This window comes from Nycticebus coucang, chromosome 11 (genome assembly GCF_027406575.1).
Source record: "Nycticebus coucang isolate mNycCou1 chromosome 11, mNycCou1.pri, whole genome shotgun sequence".
Lineage (NCBI taxonomy): Eukaryota > Metazoa > Chordata > Mammalia > Primates > Lorisidae > Nycticebus > Nycticebus coucang.
This window is the reverse complement of record NC_069790.1, coordinates 75,116,250-75,138,436: the sequence shown is the minus strand read 5'-3', so window position 1 is coordinate 75,138,436 and position 22,187 is coordinate 75,116,250. Positions and strand designations below refer to the sequence as shown.

The 22,187-nt window shown below is 39.3% G+C and overlaps 1 protein-coding gene and 1 non-coding gene across 2 annotated transcripts in view; one reads left to right on the top strand and one right to left on the bottom strand.

Moving 5' to 3' along the window:
* Positions 1–20,213, top strand: part of SLC26A5 (solute carrier family 26 member 5) — a 46,447-nt gene extending 26,234 nt beyond the window's left edge. The window contains exons 13-19 of the mRNA XM_053553950.1: positions 895–964; positions 2,004–2,096; positions 3,424–3,531; positions 11,963–12,163; positions 12,855–12,909; positions 14,943–15,234; positions 19,544–20,213. Of these exons, the coding sequence (XP_053409925.1) occupies positions 895–964; positions 2,004–2,096; positions 3,424–3,531; positions 11,963–12,163; positions 12,855–12,909; positions 14,943–15,136 (721 nt within the window). The 3' untranslated portion in view covers positions 15,137–15,234; positions 19,544–20,213. The remainder of the gene's footprint in view (positions 1–894; positions 965–2,003; positions 2,097–3,423; positions 3,532–11,962; positions 12,164–12,854; positions 12,910–14,942; positions 15,235–19,543) is intronic.
* On the bottom strand, positions 12,457–12,587 carry LOC128560669 (small nucleolar RNA SNORD10). Its single transcript, XR_008373134.1, has one exon. It is a non-coding gene; the product is annotated as a small nucleolar RNA SNORD10 (small nucleolar RNA).
* Positions 20,214–22,187: the final 1,974 nt, after the last annotated feature.

Here is a 22,187-nt window from a genome sequence, read left to right as displayed (position 1 = left end):
ACAATCTGTGTGGTGTGAGGTGTATGTGATGTGTGTGTACTATGTATGTGTGTAGTGTGTGCCTGTGTGGTATGTGGTGGAGGTGTGGGGGGTGCATGTACATTGTATATGTGGGGGGGTCTGAGCGTGTGTGTGTGGTATGTGATGTATGTGTAGTATATATGCGCATATGTGTGTGCACGTGTGTGTATTGTATACACGTGATATTATGTTGTGTATGTGTATGGTATGGTTGTATGTGATATGCATACATGTGTGTGGTATGTAGTGTATGTATTGTGGGGGTGGAAGGTGAGTATTGTGTGTGTGATATATTGGGTTTGGGGTGTGTGTATAAGGTATGAAGTGTATGTGATGTGTGTGTATTTGGGGGGTATATGGTATGTGTGTGGTATGTATGCATGTAGGGGGGTATGTGGTGTGTGTATTAAGGGGGGTGTATTTTGTAGTTTGTGTGCGGTACGTGGAGTGTGTGGGTATATGTAGTCTGTGTGGAGTATATGTGTGTGTGAATTGTGGGAGTATTTGATGTGTATGTTTGGTATGTGTATGCATGTGTGTGGGGTATGTGGTGTGTGTGTTGGGGGGGATGTTTTGTGTGTGGTATGTGGAGTATGTGGGTACGTCTGGTTTGGTATGAGGAGTGTGTTATGTGTGTATGTATGGGTGTATCGTGTGTGGTACCTGTGTGTGGTGTGAGGTGCGGGTGTTAGGCTTAGAATAGCACTTGGAATGTGATATATGTCAAGCTCTTCTGCAAAAACCCCACATAAGGATGAAGTATTCCTGAATTCACCAGCAAATCCTTACATGACATGTAAATACACAAAATCTTATTTTTAAATACCACGTGGCACCTTAACTCATGGTATTTAATATACTCTCTGTCCCCAGTCCGAGCTACAAAGTCCTTGGACAGCTTCCAGACACTGATGTGTATATTGACATAGACGCATATGAGGAGGTAGGACCTTTTCCTTTATCATTTTAAAAGGTTGTGAGCACGTGATTTGATTGCTAAGTGCTGTTTTTGCCTAGAACAAAAAGTAGGGTTGAAGGGAGGGAGGTATAGTGTGCAAAGTGAAAAGTCTGAGCTCCAATTTACGTCTGGATTTAGTTTTTACTATGCAGTAAATACTCATTTTCCTAATATATATTTTTCCTCATTTTTAATGGGGATAAATATGTATTATTGGAATTAAAGTATTTATTTGGAAAATACTGAAACTGAGAGGATGGTTTATATATGTATGGTTTTCTTCTGATGTGTTTATGGTAAAATACTAATTTTAACCACATAAAATATAGGTGGTGGGACTGTGGAATTCTCCCATTTCATTTTATTGGTTAAAAGCATGTCTTAGAACTTCCTTGATTCTGAAAGTTCTTTTCACCTATGGAATCTCAAAGACTTTGCAAAATCTTTTAAAACTCGTCCTGTCTGTTTTGCTATTCTGGGGAAGAAATTCTCAGACCCACAATGAGGTATTTTAAGGTAAAGGTGTCAGACTTGCTATTTTTCTCTCTATGTGCTGGACTCATCGTTTCCAAACTGCATTCTAGCGTTCCACGTGGCTTCTCAATGACATATTCCCTCGGTTTCCCGTGTCCATTTTGACTCCTTCCTGCATTCAGTGAATCAAACCGCTGTACACTTCTGTTTGCCTGCTCTTCACAGTCTGGGCAGCAGCCTTCCCTCTTCTGTCTGTCTTCTTTTGTCTTTTTGAATATTTTTTCGTTCCTTCTTCTTTGCCTTTCATGGTTAAAATAAAACAAAGCCAGACTTTTTTTAAATAAATGGGAAGATGTGCATTTTTTAAAGCTTTCCTCTCAGAACTTTTCCTTCCAAAGCTTGAGTAGAGTGGCATCATTTCCCCTAAACCCTGAAAGAGGGTTTCTTAGCAACTTCTACATTAACTTTTAAGTTGAAAGAGGAAGGCAATTAGCAGCTTTTATTCTGAAATATTTCCATGTGTTAAATTTACTAATATTTTACTTCTCAGGTGAAAGAAATTCCTGGAATAAAAATATTTCAAATAAATGCCCCAATTTACTATGCAAATAGCGACTTGTATAGCAATGCATTAAAAAGAAAGGTGAGTCACAAGAAATTGAATGATTATTTCTAAGGAGGGGACTTGTGGGCTGCCAGGGATGTGAGAGTCACTTACATGTTTCAGTACCTTTATACTATTTCATTCTCTCTCCCTCTCATCTCTCTTTCCTTTTCTAAATGGCAGTAAATATACATAACATAAAATATACACAAAAACGTCAAACATTTTCATGAGTACAATACAGTGAATGACATTAAGTACATTCATGTTGTTTTGCAACCATCACCATTACTCTCTTTTGTATATATTACAAGATGTATATATTACCTTTAAAAAAATTGAGAAAAGAAAGTGAAAAAATGATTTTACTATTCTTACTCTTTGGTTCAGGAGGGATTCCTCTGGTCATGATTAGAACTCAACCCTAAACCACCCAGTATATTGGAAAACCTCCATCAACTCACTGAGTCTCTTAAACATAGGAATCTGAGAGGTCTAAGGTTGATAAAGACCACCCTAAAAATTCTCTTTAATACTTTAGCTTCTGTTTGTCTTAAATAAAGACAGAGAATAAGAAAAGCAGCTGAGCGTGGTAGCTCATGCCTGTAATCCTAGTACTCTGGGAGGCCAAGGCAGGTGGATTGCCTGCGTTTAGGAGTTCAAGAACAGTGTAATTGACAGAGAGAGACCCCTTCTCTACTAAAAAAGTGGAAAAACTAGCCAGATATTGTGGCCTGTAGTCCCACCTACTTGAGAGGCTGAGGCAAGAGGAACACTGGAGCCCAGGAGTTTGACGTTGCTGTGAGTTATGACACCATGGCACTCTAGCCAGGGTGACAGAGTGAGGCTCTGTCTCAGAAAAAAAAAAAAGACTTGGCACCTGTAGCTCAGCAGCTAGAGTGCCAGCCACATACACCAGAGCTGGCCAGTTCGAACCCAGCCTGGGGCTGCCAAACAACAATGACAACTACAACCAAAAAAAAAAAAAAAAAAAAAATAGCTGGGTGTTGTGGTGGGCTCCTGTAGTCCCACCTACTTGGGATTCTGAGGCAAGAGAATTGCTTAAACCCAACAGTTTGAGGTTGCTATGAGCTGTGACACCATGGTACTCTACCCAGGGTGACATAGTGAGACTCTGTCTCAAAAAAAAAAAAAAAAAAAATAGAGCAAAAAAGAAAAGCTACCAATGTTCCTTTAACAAGGGAGTAACCAACTCAGGATGTTTGAGGGCAGGGCAAGGTATAACCAGGGATGGAGTGAGAACTGGCTAGGAAAGCAGTTTAATGGGGAGGTTTGAGGAGAACTGGAATTTGAGTGGATCCCTGGAGCCATGAGGTGGTTTTGCATATGTTCCTTTTTTGTGAAGACTGGAGTGAACCCTGCACTAATCATGGGAGCGAGAAGAAAGGCCATGAGGAAGTATGCCAAGGAAGTCGGAAATGCAAACGTGGCCAATGCAACTGTTGTCAAAGTGGTGAGTGGTCTTTTCATTGTAATTTCCCCATCTCTCTTGATCTGCAATGTACACCATCTTTATTCTTGATTGAAGTTTAAATACAGCATGAAGTTACTAAAATAGGAAACGTATACAGATGGGGCTCACGCCTATAACCATTGAGCCCAGAAGTTTGAGGTTCAAGTGAGCTATGATGGCACCACTGTACTCTAGTCTGGGTGACACAGTAAGACTCTGTCTCAAAAATAAATTAGGGGGAATTCTGGGAAGATGGCAGACTAGTAGCAACCCTCAGCAGAGGCTCCTGACCAGAGGGAGAAAAACTGGACAGAATCGAACTCTGTGAAACCAAAGGTGGGGAGCTGAGCCAAGAAAGAAGTTCAGCAAGCTGTGACCCCAAGGAAGACCATTCAAGAAAACAAATTACAGGTACAAAGCCTATTGACTAGAGGATAGGAGATCCCTCTCCCAAGTGGGAGGCCTGCCCAGGCTCTCTGCGAGCGAGCAGGGGAACAAAAGACCCCTCATTTTACCTCACTGGAGAGAGCCTCTAAACACTAGGTCTCTTTCTCCAGAGAGGTCCCACTTATGAACCTAGACACCACCCCACCAGGCATAAAATTTAACAAATATTTTCCCCCACAATTCCAAACTCCCAATCTATCCTTCCCCTCTTGCATGGCAGTTTGAAATTCTGCCCCCTGCAAAGTGCAGAGTGTTTGGTCTTTCCTGAGAGATCTGGGCATAGTGTAGACAGCCAAACATCAGGATGGAATCTGTGACTACTGGGGAAGAAAGAGGGTATGGGAAGAAAGGTACACATGGGATGAGGAGCAGTCCCCTGGTTATGACTTTGCCCGTCCAGTGGTGGTATTGACCCTTGGTTAGGGCTGTGTCTGGCAGGAAAGGATGAAGAACCCCTGGCTCTGATGGCAGCCACAAATGGGAGAGTAGTTGCCTGGTGTGGACTGAGTTCTACAGGTAGGGCTGGTCCCCAGCCCCCAGCTGGATAGCCAAGCAGAGGCTTGCCAGGTGTAGATGGAGACCTGAGGGCAAGGACGTGGTCCTGACTCCAACAGAGCCAGCAAGCCTCTGCGTATGGACTGAGACCTGCGGGTGGGGGCATGGTCCCCTGAACTGAGACCTGCAGGTGGGGGCATGATCCCCTGACTCCATCTGAGCCAGCCAGCTGAGTCTTACTGGGTATGGACTGAGACTGGCAGGCAGGTTGTGGTCCCTTGACTCCAACTGGGCTGGAGAGCAGAGGCTTGCCACGTGTGGACTGAGAACAGGGGTGGGGGGTAGGTGTGGTACCTGGCTCCAACTGGGCCAGCAATCAGAGAAGTGGACACCAGTGTGGACTGAATCTAGCGAGTGGGGGCATGGATCCCTGTCTCCAATCCCTGTTGGAGACCCTGGCAGGTGGGGGCATGGACCCCTGACTCCAAATGTGCTGTTGGAGATACCTCTCTGTTGAGCAGGGTTTTTACTTCCTGAGACAATTTGATTGGAACTCATGTCTGGGGCTGTCTACCGCGGGATGCTCTGAGGTTGACCTTCAAAGTTGTGTAGCACAAACGAACTTTTGTTCTGAAGAACAAAAGAAGGGTGGGGGCAGGGTGCCACAGCTGTCTGTATATCTCCACAGCTGAGATTTTAACCGAATACTGTGGCTTCTTAGGATAGCGTAGAGGTTGACTGATATCAAAACAGAGGTAGCTTGTGCTATCTCACCAAGTAGGTCCTCAGAGTGTCCAGCCAAAATTCTGAAAGGGGCCTTTGTAGGGTTATAGGGGATAAGCCACAATGACAAAGCCTAGCACTTTGGTAAGGGGCTGATTATCTCTACTACCTGGGAACTCCAATTCAATCTCACCCTGTCAGTTCTGATACCCAAACAGTGGAAAATAAACATGGTGCAGAACCAACAGAAGAACTCTGGCAACTTGAATAACCAGAGTAGATCAACCCCCCCCCGCCCCCCAAGGAATGACAAAGGAGATACAACTGAAGATGCCATGCATAGGCAAATGGCTGAAATGTTAGAAATCAAATTCAGAATATGGATGGCAAATAAGATGAACAGAATGGAAGAAAAGTTAGAAATTGAAATCCAAAGAGTAGTTCTAAAGTTTTCTTAAGAAATTAATGAATTCATGATGGCGCCTGTGGCTCAAGGAGGAGGGTGCCAGCTCCATATACTGGGGGTGGTGAGTTCAAGCCCAGCCCCAGCCAAAACTGCAAACAAAAAAAATAATAATGAATTCAAAGACTAAGTCACCAAAGATATGGACATAATGAGAAAAGAGATAGTAGAGTTCAAGGAAATGAAAAAGTTAGTTGAGGAACTCTGAAATACAGTAGACTCCCTCAGTAATAGAGTTGATCAGGTAGAAGAAAGGATCTCTGAAATTGAAGACAAAGCTTTTGAATGTTCCCAAACACACAAAGACAAAGACAAATGGAGAGCAAAAACTGATCATTCCCTGAGAGAGTTGTGGGGTCATTCCAAAAGATCAAACATTTCATCTTATAGGAGTTCCCAAAGGAGAAGAGGATGGTCCTAAAGGCACAGATGCTCTACTCCAAGAGATTATGGAGGAGAATTTTCCAACCATGGCTAGAGATACATAAATCCAGATAGAAGACAGTTTCAGAACCCCAGCAAGACTCAACCCAAATAAAGCATCTCCTAGACACATTGTGATTAACTTTGCCAAAGTTAAGATGAAGAAGAAAATTCTGCAAACAGCTAGATGTAAGAAAAGCATCACCTACAAAGGGAGAAATATCAGAATGACTGCAGATCTCTCAGCCAAAACATTTCAAGCCAGAAGAGGATGGTCATCAACCTTAAATCTCCTGAAACAAAACAAATTTCAGCCTAGAATCCTGTATCCAGCTAAACTGAGTTTCATTTGTGATGAAGAAATCAAACACTTCAATGACATACACATGTTGAAGAAATTTGTCATATCTAAACCAGCTCTCCAGGATATTCCCAGACTCATCCTCCACAATGACCAGCACAATGCTCTACCACCAAAGTAAACTCACTCAGAAATTTTTGAACAAAATTCAACTTCCACAGTGGTGAAAGGATTAAAAATGTCCACTGGACATTTGACAAATATGACACCCAAAACACTACCAGGCTTATCAATTCTCTCAATTAATGTGAATGGTTAAAATTGTCCTATAAAGAGGCACAGGTTGGCTGACTGCATACATAAACTCAGACCAGATATCTGCTGCATATGAGAATCTCATCTTACCTTAAAGGATAAAAATAGATTCAGGGTGAAGGGATGCACATCTATAATACAGGCAAATGGAAACCAGAAAAAAGCACGTGTTGCAATTTTATTTGCAGATACAACTGGCTTTAAAACAACAAAGATAAAGAAAGATAAGGAAGGTCACTATGTGTTTGTCAAGGGAAACACCCAACATGAAGAGATTTCAATAATTAACATTTATGCACCCTATCAGAATGCTCCTCAATTTATAAAGCAAACCCTAATGGATATGAACAACTTGATATCTTCCTTCACTATAACAGTCAGAGATTTTAACACTCCTTTGACGGTTTTGGATAGATCTTCCAAGAAGAAACTGAACAAAGAACTATTAGACTTAAACCTGACCCTAGAACAAATGGACTTAACAGACCTCTAGAGAACGTTTCATCCTAATAAAACTGAATATACATTCTTCTCATCAGCCCATGGATCATCCTCCAAAATTGATCATATCTTAGGACACAAGTCTAAACTCAGCAAATTTAAAAGAATAGAAATTATTCCTTGTATCTTCTCAGACCACCATGGAATAAAAGTTCAACTCAACAGCAGCAGGAATCTTCATACTCAAACAAAGTCATGGAAACTAAATAATCTTATGCTGAATGATAGATGTGTCAAAGATGAGATGAAGAAGAAAATCACCAAATTTTTGGAACAAAATGATAATGAAGACACAAGTTATCAAAACCTGTGGGATACTGCAAGGGCAGCCCTAAGGGAAATTTATAGCATTGGAAGCCTTCATCAAGAAAACAGAGAGGAAGTCAACAACCTAATGGATCATCTCAAGCAACTGGAAAAGGAAGAACATTCCAACCCCAAACCCAGTAGAAGAAAATAAATAACCAAAATTAGGGCAGAATTAAATGAAATTGAAAATAAAAGAATCATTCAGAAGATCAATGCAACAAAAAGTTGTTTTTTTAAAAAAGATTAATAAAATTGATAAACCTTTGGCCAACCTAACCAGAAACAGAAAAGTAAAATCTCTACTATCATCTATCAGAAATGATAAAGGAGAGATAACAACAACACCTCCGAAATTCAAAAAATCCTCAATGAATACTTCAAAAAACTCCATTCCCAGAAATATGAAAATCTGAAGGAAATGGACCAATACTTGGAAGCACGCCACCTTCCTGGACTCAACCAGAATTAGAAATCTTGAATAGACCTATATCAATCACTGAAATAGCATCAACAATATGAAATCTCCCAAAAAAGAAAAGTCCAGGACCAGATGGCTTCACATCTGAATTTTATACACACACACACACACACACATACATACATATAATTTTTGTTGTTGAGACTGAGTACCACTATGTCACCCTTGGTGACATCATAGCTCACAGCAACCTCAAACTGTTGGGCTTAAGCAATTCTCTTGCCTCAGCCTCCCAAGTAGCTGGGACTACAGGTGTCTGCCACAATGCCCAGCTAGGAACTGGTACCTATATTATACAACCTTTTCCAAAGCATAGAAAAATAAGGAATACTTCCTAACACATTCTATGAAGCAAATATCACCCTGATCCCCAAACCAGGAAAGGATCCAAGAAAGAAAGAAAATTATAGACCAATACCATTAATAAATATTGATGCAAAAATAATTCAATAAGATCTTCTTTTCTTCTACTGGGTTTGGGGTTGGAATGTTCTTCCTTTTCCAGTTGCTTGAGATGATCCATTAGGTTGTTGACTTCCTCTCTGTTTTCTTGATGAAACAAACAGAATTCAACAACAATCAAAATAATTATACACCATGATCAAGTTGGTTTTATTCCTGGGCTACAGGGTTGGTTCAACATACACAAATCTATAAATATAATACATCACATAAATAAAATAAAAAACAAAGACCATATGATTCTCTCAATTGATGCCAAAAAAGCTTTTGATAATATCCAGCATCTTTTCATTATGAGAACACTTAAGAAAATAGTCATAGAAGGGAAATTTCTTAAACTGATAGAGGCCATCTATAGCAAACCCACAGCCAATATCATAATGAATGGAGTAAAATTGAAAACATTTCCACTCAGATTAGGAACAAGGCACTTGTTGTCTCCACTGCTATTCAACATAGTAATGGAAGTCTTAGCTATCGCAATCAGGCAAGAGAAGGCAATTAGGGTATCCAAATAGGTTCAGAGGAGATCAAACTCCCATTCTTCGCTGATGATATGATCTTATACCTGGAAAATCCCAGGGACTCAACTACAAAACTCTTACAAGTGATCAAGGAATACAGCAGCATCTCAGAGTACAAAATCAATACTTACAGATCAGTAGCTTTTACATATGCCAATAATAGTCAAGCTGAAAATATAGTCAAGGACTCTATTCCTTTTACAGTAGTGCCAAAGATGAAATATCTGGGAATTTACCTAACAAAGGACATGAAAGATCTCTATAAAGAGAATTATGACACTCTGAGAAAAGAAATAGCCGAAGATGTTAACAAATGGAAAAACATACCATGCTTATGGCTAGGAGGAATCAACATTGTTAAAATGTCCATACTACCCAAAGCAATCTACAGGTTTAATTTAATCCCTATTAAAGCACCATTGTCTTACTTTAAAGAGTGCTTTGTTTTATATGGAATCAGAAAAAAAAAACAAATAGCCAATACATTACTCAGAAATAAAAACAAATCAAGAGGTATCATCAGGAGTTATCTTCAAGCTATAATATAAATCTATAGTCATCAAAACAGCATGGCTCTGGCACAAAAACAGAGAGGTAGATTTATGGAACAGAATAGAGAACCAAGAGATGAACTCAGCTACTTATCATCATTTGATCTTTGACAAGCCTATCAAAAATATTCAGTGGGGAAAGACTCCCTATTTAACAAATGGTGCTGGGTGAACTGGCTGGCAACCTGTAGAAGACTGAAACTGGACCCCCACCTTTCACCATTAACAAAAATCGATTCGCACTGGATAAAATATTTAAACTTAAGACATGAAACTATAAAAATACTAGAAGAGAGTGCAGGGAAAACACTTGAAGAAATCATCCTGGGAGAATATTTTATGAGAAGGACCCCTCCCCTTCCCACCCCTGGGGCAACTGAAGCAACACCAAAAATCCATTACTGGGATCTGTGTGATCATACTGAAAAGCTTTTGCACAGCCAAGAGCACAGTAAGTAAAACAAACAGACAACCTTTAGAATGGGAGAAGATTTTTGCAGTTTAGGCTTCTGACAAAGGTCTGATACCTAGAATCCACAGAGAACTCAAACTAATCAATAGGAAAAGAACAAACAACCCCATTTCCTTTTTCTTTTCCTTTTCTCTTCTTTTTTTCTTTCTTTTCTTTCTTTCTTTTTTTTTTTCTAAGGCACAGTCTTATTATGTTGCCCTCAGCAGAGTGCAATGGCATCACAGCTCACAGCAACCTCCAACTCCTGGGCTTAAGTGATTCTCTTGCCTCACCTCCCAAGTAGCTGGGACTACAGATGCCCACCACAACGCCTGGCTATTTTTTGTTGCAGTTGCCACTGCCATTTTTTTTTAGCTGGCTAGGGCCGGGTTTGAACCTGCCACCCTCGGTATATGGGGCCAGCGCCCTACCCACTGAGCCACAAGCACCACCTAATAACCCCATACCTATGTGGGCAAGAGATCGAACAGAAACTTCTCTGATAAAGACAGGTGCATGACCTAAAATACATGAAAAAAAATGCTCATCATCTTTAATCATCAGAGAAATGCAAACCAAAACCACTTTGAGATATCATCTCACTCCAGTAAGAGTAGTCCACATAACAAAATCCCAAAATTACAGATGTTGGTGTGGATGCGGAGAGAAGGGAACACTTCTTCACTGCTGGTGGAAATGCAAGCTAATACGACCTTTTTGGAAAGACATTTGGAGAATACTCAAGGAACTAAAAGTAGACCTACCATTCAATCCTGCAATTCCTCTATTAGGTATATACCCAGATGATCTAAAATTACTTTACAACAAAGACATTTGCACCAGAATGTTTGTTGCAGCCCAATTCATAATTGCCAAGGCATGGAAACAGCCCAAGTGCCCATTGACCCATGAATGGATGTGTTATATGTATACCATGGAATACTATGCAGCCATAAAAAAGTATGGAGACTTAACATCTTTTATGTTTACCTGATGGAGCTGGAACATATTCTTAGTAAAGTATCTCAAGAATGGGAAACAAAGTATCCAATGTACTCAATACTACTATGAAATCAATATATAATCACACATTCATACAATGGTCTATGAAATCAATATATAATCACCTACACATTCATACCAATGGTAAAACATAACTATAGTCCCAGAAAGTAGAAAGGAAGTGGAGAGAGAGGGGAGGGCAGGGGGGAAGGAGGGAGAAGGGTATTTGGGGGGACCTCAGCTAATGTGCATGATGCAATGGTACATTTCAAAACTATTAAGAGTATAATTGTGATGGATGTGTTAATTAGTTCAAAATAAGCATTTCACATTGTATATCAAAGCAGTACACTGAACCCCATAAATGCATCAATACACATAGTTATGATTTAGTAAAAACCAAAAAGTAATAAATAAAAAAGATCCCCAAAATTAATGTAATTATTACTATTATTTTAAAATAATAAAGCTTAGAAACAATCTAAGTACCCTTTATATATTAGATGTCAGTTATAAGGATACTTCTGAAATTAGTGAAAACATTATTCTGAAAAATAAAAATTCCCAAAATACCATAATAAATTTTTCCATTAGTGTTTTGGCATAGATTTATTCAGCTGATAGTAAGAAAGCTCAAAGGCTGTTTTTTGCTGTTCAGGCATACGATGACTTGTGACCTGTTATGCGAAGTTAATTGGAATTACTTTAGAAGTTAGGGAGAAACGGATAGAATGACTAAGGAAAGTGGATTTTATTGGACAAAAAAGGGGGGTGGGGAGAGGAAGAGAAGAAAAGAAATTGAGCTAAAATTAAATGCTGTGTATGCATTCTTTTTTGGTCACTTTACACATACAAGGCTGGAATATAACAAATATTTAGAAGGAATCTGGTATAATCATTAGCTGGTTTCCCATTATAAATCTTTCTCACAATCAGAAACTGTTAGTTGTCCACCGAGTTCTGATTTGGCTTAATTTTTGACATAGGATGCAGAAGTAGATGGAGAAGATGGTACCAAGCCTGAAGAAGAGGATGGTGAAGTAAAATATCCCCCCATAGTCATCAAAAGCGCATTTCCTGAAGAACTGCAAAGATTTATGCCCCCAGGAGATAATATCCACACCATCGTTCTGGATTTTACACAAGTGAATTTTATTGATTCTGTTGGAGTAAAAACTGTGGCAGGGGTAAGCATCATTTTAACAAGTCATTTAATATCTCTGTACCCGAGTTTGCCATCAGTAAAATCAGGAAGTTGAACTAGGGTCCCTTTCCAACTCCTAAAAACTTCTTTGTTATTATTGGTTTTTCAACTTTTGATTATGGAAAATTTCAAAAATATACAAAAGTAAAGAGCATAGTATAATAAATACCCATGTACCCATCACTCAGCTCCAATAATTATCAATTTATGGTCAATCTGGTTTTGTTTGTACCTGACATCTACTTCCCTTTTTCTTATTTTGAAGAAAATAAGACATCCCAGTCATCGCATCATCTGTAAATATTTCAGTATCTCTCTCTACAAAAAGATTCTTTTTAGAACACTACCTGGGCTGAGATGACAGGGAAGCCAGGCTCAGATGACACGCATGAGCTTCATCATAGAGAAAAGATTTTAAAAATCATTACCATGATATTTTTATTATAACTTAGTAAAATATAACAATATTTTTGATGCCCCTAATCATCACTATCTGTGTAAACAGCAAAATAATAATAATAATAAATTACTTTAACTAAAAAATGGATAATTATTGCAGCATAGTAGTTCAAGTGAGTAAGTTAGAGTATTTATATCACTGAAGAACATACGGATAGGAACTTTCAGCTGGCACGGATACAAGAGAAACTAAACTTTATTTCAACCTATTACAGATTGTAAAAGAATATGGAGACGTCGGTATTTATGTATATTTAGCAGGATGCAGTGGTGAGTAAATCTGTAGGATATAGAGAAGTTTAACATTTTAGTTTTATCTTTTTTTTTTTTTTTTGTAGAGACAGAGTCTCACCTTATCGCCCTCGGTAGAGTGCCGTGGTGTCACACAGCTCACAGCAACCTCCAAATCCTTGGGCTTAGGCAATGCTCTTGACTCAGCCTCCCAAGCAGCTGGGACTACAGACGCCCGCTACAATGCTCGGCTATTTTTTTGTTGTTGCAGTTTGGCTGGGGCTGGGTTTGAACCTGCCACCCTTGGCATATGGGGCCGGCGCCCTACCCCCTGAGCCACAGGCGCTGCCCCCTAGTTTTATCTTTTTTTAATAGCTTCATGTAGAAATTTTTCCCTTATCAGTGTAACCTGGTTTCTTGTACCCTCAATGAATCCCCTACAATAAAAAAAAAAAAAAAGAAAGAAAAGAAAAGAAATTTTTCCCTTATTTTACTTTATTTTTTTGTTTGAGAGAGGATCTTACTCTGTTGCCCTGGATAGAATGCCGTGGTGTCACAGCTCACAGCAACCTCAAACTCTTGGGCTTAAACAATTCTCTTACCTCAGCCTCCCGAGTAACTGGAACTATAGGCACCTACCACAACTCCCAGCTAATTTTTCTATTTTTATTAGAGACCGGATCTCTCTGTTGCTCAGGCTGGTATCAAACTCCTGAGCTCAAGCAATCGACTGCCTTGGCCTCCCAGAGTGCTAGGATTACAGGCATGAGCCACCAAACCCAGTCCCTTAATATTTTAATAAGAATAAAAATTATTCTTCTGAAAAATCACTCAACAGCCAGCTTTGAAATTAGCCACTTTCAGGCACTCACAATCACCAGGTTACCTGGTTACAGCAGGCCTTCTGACCTGGAGTTGGCAGAAAGGAGCTCATACACCAGCATTTATTATTTAATGGCCGCCACAAACATATTACAGTTATATAAAATCATTCAGATTGCTTATTTCTCTATCTACTTGTTTTTGGAAGACCTGGACTGCTATTTTTGTTTTATGTTATATTTTGGTTAAAACAGCACTTGAAAATAAAATCTATTTGGCTCAGCGCCTGTTGCTCAAGCAGCTAAGGCGCCAGCCACATACACCAGAACTAGTGGGTTCGAATCCAGCCCCGGCCTGCCAAACGGCAATGACAACTACAACCAAAAAATAGCCGGGCATTGTGGTGGGCGCCTGTGGTCCCAGCTACAGGATGGGATGCTGAGACAAGAGAATCGCTTAAGCCCAGAAGTTGAAGGTTGCTGTGAGCTGTGATGTAACGCACTCTACCCAGAGCAACAGCTTGAGGCTCTGTCTCAAAAATAAATAAATGAATTAAAATCTATATAAAGACTCTCTTTTTACCTGTCAGATTGGCAAAAATCAAAAATGGTTGACAATATGCTCTGTAGGCTTATGGTGGGAAAGATGCTCTCTCAGGCATCACCAGCAGGAGCGCAAACTAGAACAGCCCTTATGGAAGAAGGAATGACATTTATACATATATATATATATATATATTTCAGAATTATGAACATATTTACCTTTTAACATAGCAAATCCAGTAACATGCTTCACACATTCACAATGACTTATGTATGTGGCTGATCATCATAGCATTGTCTATGAAAACAAAGCCTGGAAAAAATTCAAGCACCAAATAAAAGGGATTAATTATTATAAATAAACTAGAGTACATCTATATAATAGAATACCATGTAGAAAAAATTGGTAAAAAGAGTCTATAATTATATAAATTTTTTTATATATGTGCTATCTTTGGGGTAAGAAAAGGGGTAAGAGAAAATATATATTTACTTATATTTGCATAGGGAACTCTTGGAAGAAAATACAAGAAAGTATTTAAAGTAACTTCCTGGAACTAGAGGTGTGATGCTGTGGAGAGAGGGATTGGAGTGAAAGTTGTCCTTAAAGCGTTTTCAAATGTAAATTACATGAAAGTGTTACTTTTTAAAAAGTGTTCCAGACCCCTATCCAGAGTGCAGACTAATTTTCTTTTCTTCTTTTCACAGCACAAGTTGTGAACGACCTCACTCGAAATAGATTTTTTGAGAATCCTGCCCTATGGGAGCTGCTGTTCCACAGCATTCATGACGCAGTGTTGGGCAGCCAACTCCGAGAGGCGCTTGCGGAACAGGAAGCCTCGGTGCTCCCGCCGCAGGACGACTTGGAGCCCAATGCCACACCTGCCACTCCAGAGGCCTAGAGGAGGACCTCGGCCTGGGATGGGGTTACGAGCCTGTCATGAAATTTCTAATCTACACATTTTAAATACTACTAGACAGTACATTTTTTTCCCTAAAGGTAACCAATAGTAGTCAAGGCTTGATTTGGAGGGTGAATGACGCATAATAGCAAGGTGTATCTCACTTGTGTTGTTTTTCTTTTTTTTTTTTAATTGAATATTCAAAGAAAAATTGGCCTCTTGCCTATATTTATTGGGTAGTGACATTTCTGTTACTTTTTAGTATTACCTTTGTGAGCTGAGCACTTAAAATTTATTTTCTTGGCTCTGCACCGGTAGCTCCCTGAGTAGGGCGCCAGCCGCAGACACTGAGGCTGGCTAAACAACAATGACAACTGCAATGAAAAAAAATAACCAGGCATTATGGTGGATGCCTGTAGTCCTAGCTACTTGGGAGGCTGAGGAAAGAGAATCACTTAAGCCCAAGAGTTTGAGGTTGCTGTGAGCTGTGATGCCACAGCACTCTACTGAGGGTGACATAGTGAGACTGTGTCTCAAAAAATATATGTATTTATTTCCTTTAAGTACTTAGGATTTAAGTATTTACTTCCTTTAAGCCTATGAATAGGATATGCTGTCCCCAGATGCTGTTCCTTGGTTTTGTGGTTGTTGGTCTACAGACTGTAATCTATTAATCTAACACAACAAGGAAACCCAAAATTTTCTACAAGTTCGTGTTTTAAAATAACCTTTTATTATTATGGAAATGATGTAAGTGTATTGGGGGATTTTTTTTTTTTTGAGACAGAATCTCAAGCTGTCACCCTGGGTAGAGTGCTGTTGCATCATAGCTCACAGCAACCTCAAACTCTAGGGCTTAAGTGATCCTCTTGCCTCAGTTATTCTGTTTTTAGTAGAGACAGGGTCTCGCTCAGGCTGGTCTCAAACTCCTGAGCTCAAGCAGTCCATCCACCTGGGCCTCCCAGAGTACTAGGATTAATAGGCCTGAGCCACTTCGCCCAGCCAGATAGGGGAATTTTTAAAAAGCAGGCAAGCAAAATTAAGAAAAGAAAAGCATTATATTCCCACCATTTAGAGATTACCACTGTTAATACCTTAATACATATCCTTCCAGGTCATTTTCTATGCATATATATATTGACATTTTTCATATCTACATAGTTTTATAACCTATTTTTTAAATTACTTATTTCAGAACATTTTATTGGGGTCTCACTGAGTTTTTGGGGGGACAGAGTCTCAATATGTTGCCCTCAGTAGAATGTCATGGTGTCATAGCTCACAGTAACCTCAGACTCTTGGCCTTAAGTGATTCTCTTGCCTCAACCTCCCAAGTAGCTGGGACTACAGACGCCCACCACAATGTCCAACTATTTTTAGAGGCAGAGTTTCACTCTGGCTCAGGTTAGTCTCGAACTCCTGAGCTCAAGCAATCCACTCGCCTTGGCTTCCCAGAGTGCTAGGGGAAGAGTGGGCCGTGCCAGTCTTAAGCTCCTGGCCTTAAGTAATCCTCCTGCCTCACCATCTCAAAGTGCTGAAATTACAGAACACCTTTACCTCAGCCTTCAAATTTCCTTTTTATCCCCAAATTTGCAGTTGGCTTGTCCAAACTGATACTCTATGACTTTTTCTTACAACCGGTCATGATTCTTTGAGTCTGTTTGGTCTATTTTAAAGTGGACATAGTTCCTTTCCTCAGAACATTGACTTGTTAAAGCTGAGGTGGATGTCTGGTAAACTCCTGTTACTTTTTTTTTTTTTTTTTTGCAGTTTTTTGGCCAGGGCCAGGCTTGAACCCACCACCCTTGATATATGGGGCCAGTGCCCTACTCCTTGAGCCACAGACACCGCCCAACTCCCATTACTTTTTCATGGTGGTTTTTAGCTTGTTTCTTTATTCTCTGAACTACGTACAACCTGGAAGTTAAAGTCTTCATGGGTTCGAACTAAAACATTTTGTGCTAGAGTATATATCATAGATAAGAAACATGTTTCATTATTGCATCATATGGAAAATATCTAATATCTAGTTGAAGTGTCATAACAGTACTACAGTAGATCACTAGATTGGCAGGACGGGCTCATCCTCCAGGTTGGCTTTTCCCTTTGTGACTTCAGAATTATCGATATGGTGTTCCTTTGACATTGAATGAATATCCAGTTCCCCATTAGCCATTTACCCAGGAGTTTTAACATCAAGTAATTCTTGTGAACTTTTTCCTAATACTCTTACTTCTCATTTATTAGTTGATTGTTATATGTCAATTATAGTTTTCCCTCAGCTTGTGTTATTTGGTCATCCTTAGTTACAGTTCTTACAAGTTGAATGTTGTATTATTTCTGTTTCATTATTAATGTCAAAGCAAAGAGTTGGGTTTAATGGATGGTGACAAATGGGGATTGCTTGTTTTACATTTTCATTTTTTGGTCTAATTGTAGTCTCATGAATTTTCATAGTTTGAATGTGTTTCAGTCCATTCTTTTTGAGGCTTGAATTTTCACAGCTGTGCCCTTGTGACCCTAACGCTTTGTTGTTCTTGCTAATAGTAAAGTAGGCTTGAAGACCTTTTTTTTAGACCAGAGTCTTACTTTGTGGTCCTTGGTAGAGTGCCATGGTATCATAGCTCACAGCAACCTCAAACTCTTGGACTCAAGGGATTCTCTTGCCTCAGCCTCCCAATTAGCTGGAACTACAGGTGCACACCACAACGCCCAGCTGTTTTTAGAAATGGGGTCTCACTCTGGCTCAGGCTGGTCTCAAACCTGAGAAATCAGGCAATCCACCCCTCCTCGACCTCACAAGTGCTTAGGATTACAGGTGTGAGCCACCATGCCCAGCAGACCATATTTTTAAGAAAACTAACCTCCCCTCATCAGTGGCTAGGGTGCCACCCACATACACTGGGGTGGGTTTGAAACTGACCTGGGCCTGCTAAACAACAATGACACAAAAAATAGCCAGACATTGTGGCCGGCACCAGTAGTCGCAGCCCGGGAGGCTGAGGCAAGAGAATTGCTTAAGCCCTACAGTTTGAGGTTGCTGTGAGCTGTGAGTGCTATAGCACTCTACCAAAGGCAACATAGTGAGACTCTGTCTCAAAAAATAAAAAAGAAAAGAAAGAAAGCTAGCCCCCAGGTATAATTTAATATCTTCCTTCAAAGTCTGTAATAGTTACAGTTAATACTTCACCAAACTCAGTTTATAGCCTCCAAGTGGGTAAAATGCTTATCTTAATCATTCCCTATAGCTGATACAGAAACATGGAATGGCAAAAGTCGGAAAGGGATGCCTCTCCGGGAGTGTCCAACCTTTTTATTTTTCTGAGGTACATTGGAAGAATAAGAATTGTCTTGGGTCACACGTTTAATACACGAACACTAGTGAAAGCTGATGAGCAAATAAATAAATAAATCCATGCATGCTTTTCATGGTATTCTACACCATAGATAAGCAGAGAAAATCATCACAAAAGCAGCCTGTGGGCCACAGGTTGGGCACCCCCTGCTGATGTAGGTGTTTCTAGTATCTCATGACCAGCTTACTGTAAACCAAAGCATAGGTATTAGCCAACCTCTCTAAAGCCTCTTCTGCTAAGAGTTCTGAATATGAGTTTGTCTTTTTGTTTTGTTTTGTTTTCTTATTGACTCCTTGTGTTAGTTTTCCTAAAGAAAGATACTGCCAGGAGAAAAGTAGTCAGATCCCAGTAGAATTATGCTGGGATGGCCTCCTTACAACCAAGTTTGTTTTAGCATCTATCAGGTTTTTCAATGTCTTTATTTAAATTCAAAGGAGACCTTTCTGATCTAATAATTTATGTAGTTCTAGAATGAAATTAGATTTCCATCCGGGTATTTCCCTTGCAGTCATCATACACAACCAGATACATCTGCATTCTGATACAGACTGCCTTCTGAAAGAGCACATAGTTGTAGAAACTCAGCTTATACAAGAGACTTTTGTGAAAGGGCCCATATCATTGCAGCCATTGAATAGAATTTAAGGATTTTAAACAATGTTATAAAATACTTCACTGCCTATGCGTTAGCACTAGTGGTCAACAAATGCTTTCTGTACAGTAGATCCTCAGTTCCCAGTGACTGGTAGATTGGAAGCAGTGTGCAAAAAAAGCTTTGTAGCTTACGTGTTTGTAGGTAACTTTTCTGTTCTTTAATTTTTTAACTGTTTTGAATAGAATTCTGTCATGTACATAAAAAACATGTCTTATTGAAGGTGGGAAAATGTATTTTTTAGTATTTTTAGCATCTTAGGACATGAGTGGATTTTAAAAAAGAATATCATTTCTCCTATATGTAAATACATCAGAATGTTTTACTTAAGAGTTATTTCATACAATGGAAAATTTCCTAACCTGTTTTGTCTTACAGTCTTGTCTCTTACCTTTCCAGGTAATTACTACATAAGCCCGTCTATTCTTTCTGGGCCTTAATAGCTGCTGATATGTGCCTGCGTTTTCCAAGTTCAGATTCATATTTTGATATTGTCCTATCTAAATGGGCATAATCTACATTGTAATCTACATATGTAGGGACTGAACTATCCTTACTTTATGGCAATATGGGAAAACCCTGTTTTCAGGAAGGTCCCATGAAGAGAAGTCCTTTGACTTCCTCCAATCCTGTGCAATGACAGCTGTTGATCTCTGCCTTATGAATGAATGCATGGAATGTTTGAAAACAACTGTGACCCAGGGCCCGGGAAACTCCGATTTAGATCATAGACATTGACTCTACAGAGCTTATGGCAGTTGATAATGGGGTCCCAACTGCCATAATCATTTGCAGTGTGACCCAGAGAAACAGTGAGGGTATGGACCCCCTTCAAGCCATGGCAGTACCTCATTCTGTGGTTTCCAGCATGTATGTTTAGTCCTATCTCCTTACCTGTTGAGCAGGGTAAGTACATAGCCTCCAAGTGTACATTTTGAGAAAATGAGTCTGCCATCTTGTGTGTGCCAGGAAGAGAGGGGGTGGTGAACCCAGAGAATCTGTCCTGGGTGGGTAGGTGTGTTTTTCTGAGTGGGGGTGGGTGGGGGTGTGTGCCCTTGTGTGGGGATGCGGGAGGGAAGAGTAGTGGTGGGGAAGGCTTTATCTATCATATCTGCCCCTTTAAAGATAGCAAATCAATTTAAATTCTAAAATCAAGCAAAATTTCCCTGTGTGAGCCTGTAGGCTTTAGTGAGTGCAAATGTGTTTGGTCCTTTGAGTGCACCTTTCACGAATGCTTTTAGGACGTTCAGTTTGTTTAGATTCTTGATACTATGTTTTGAGTGCTGATAAAAAAGTTTGAGAACTGATAAAAAGTTTTTATCTAATTCTCCAAATATATAGCCAAGGAAAATGCATGCAGTGGTTTTGAAACCCCTCCAATCCCAACAACAAAATGTTCAAAGCTAGCACCGTATCAGGCAACATGCCTGTGTACTGACTTAGGTTCTGTCAAGTTTAAGCATCTTAAAAATCTACTTTGACTTCCAAAAAGGCTTACGAGGCTTTTCATTGTACTGGTATACATGGCATTTCACTTTATGTAATAAATGAACCTGAGAAGCATCATGGTAATTAGATTTTTTATATCAAATCATTTTTTAAATGTTAAAAAAGTTGTTTAAAGGAACTCTACCTGGTATTTTTCTAAAATCCTGATTTGTCAGCACCCTGATATATGTATACTTATGTGCATGTACATATATGCATGCACACGTATTTTAGATGGCGTTATCAGTAAAATGTATATTTTATCTTTTAAATAGGGTACAAACATGCTAATCTAGACAATGTTGATGCTACCCGCATATACATGCTTATGCAGAACACTCAAACTCTTCAAATAATTCATCGTATATTTGATGTATGGCCAGTTAGAATTTTATCATGTACCTAACTGAAATATCAAGATTATTCGGTCTATGTATGTTAGGCCTGAAAGCTCAGCATATCTAATTTGAGTTGGTGTATACTGGCATGTGACTATATGAAAAAGTGGAAAAACTTCCAAGTGTATTCTAAATGCTTATTACATTTATTTAATCAAAACATTTAAAAACATACATTTTTAATCATTTACTTAAGTATACTTTATTATAAGCATAACCTGAAAATAGTTTGCTCTGTTTCATTCCTCAAGACAGACCTGGGCAGGGTTAGAAAAAAATAATTTTTCTGATCAAGTTTACAAAAGAAAGAATGCTGGTTGGATTGTATGAATAAAAGCCTTCAATTTTTTACTTGAAGACTTTCATAAATTTAAATATTTCAGTGCAACACTTAAAGCATTTTCTATGTTGTCAACTTTTTCTTTTGTGAGTTATGAATTCATCCAGCTTTCATTATTGTGCAACTTACTTATGACTGTTGAACTTTAATAAAAATATTCCTTACTGTGCTTTGGTCTCGGTATCAGGGTAAGAGGTAATTGTGATGGAAGATGGGATTTGGTGGTGGTTGCACAGATGTAATTTTAAGGAGATCCGTTGAGGATTCTAGTACCATCTTCATTTTGAAAATACCTCGCTGTAGACCAGAAGTCTAACAGGAACTTAAGCAAAAATTTAAACCACCAATTTATAAAAATGAAAATAATCACTTCTCTATACAAAGCCAATCTTGGATTGTTTAAATAGAGTATCATATATGCACATTTTCCCCCTGCTTTACCTGTGCCACTTCAGTGTTTATTAAAATACCAATTCTTCTTGATTAATTTGAAATCGTTGTCAAATTGCGGTGCAAAACATAGTATATCAAATGCTTCTTCCACCACACAGAGCTTTGGCTTGATTATTTAACATGGCAGGGTAAAACTATCCTAATGCATGTCCTATGTCTAGAAGAGCTACTTCGATGAGAGCCAGAACAGCATAATAGAAGTGTAGGTAATGAAGCTGACAGACTTGGACTTGAATCCCAGCTCTGCCAATACACAAGTAAATTAGGTAGGAAAGTTTTTGGATCCATTTGATCCTCCTCACTAGTTAGATGGGAGAATATTATGACAACATATATACAGCACCCAGCCAGCATATGCCCAGAA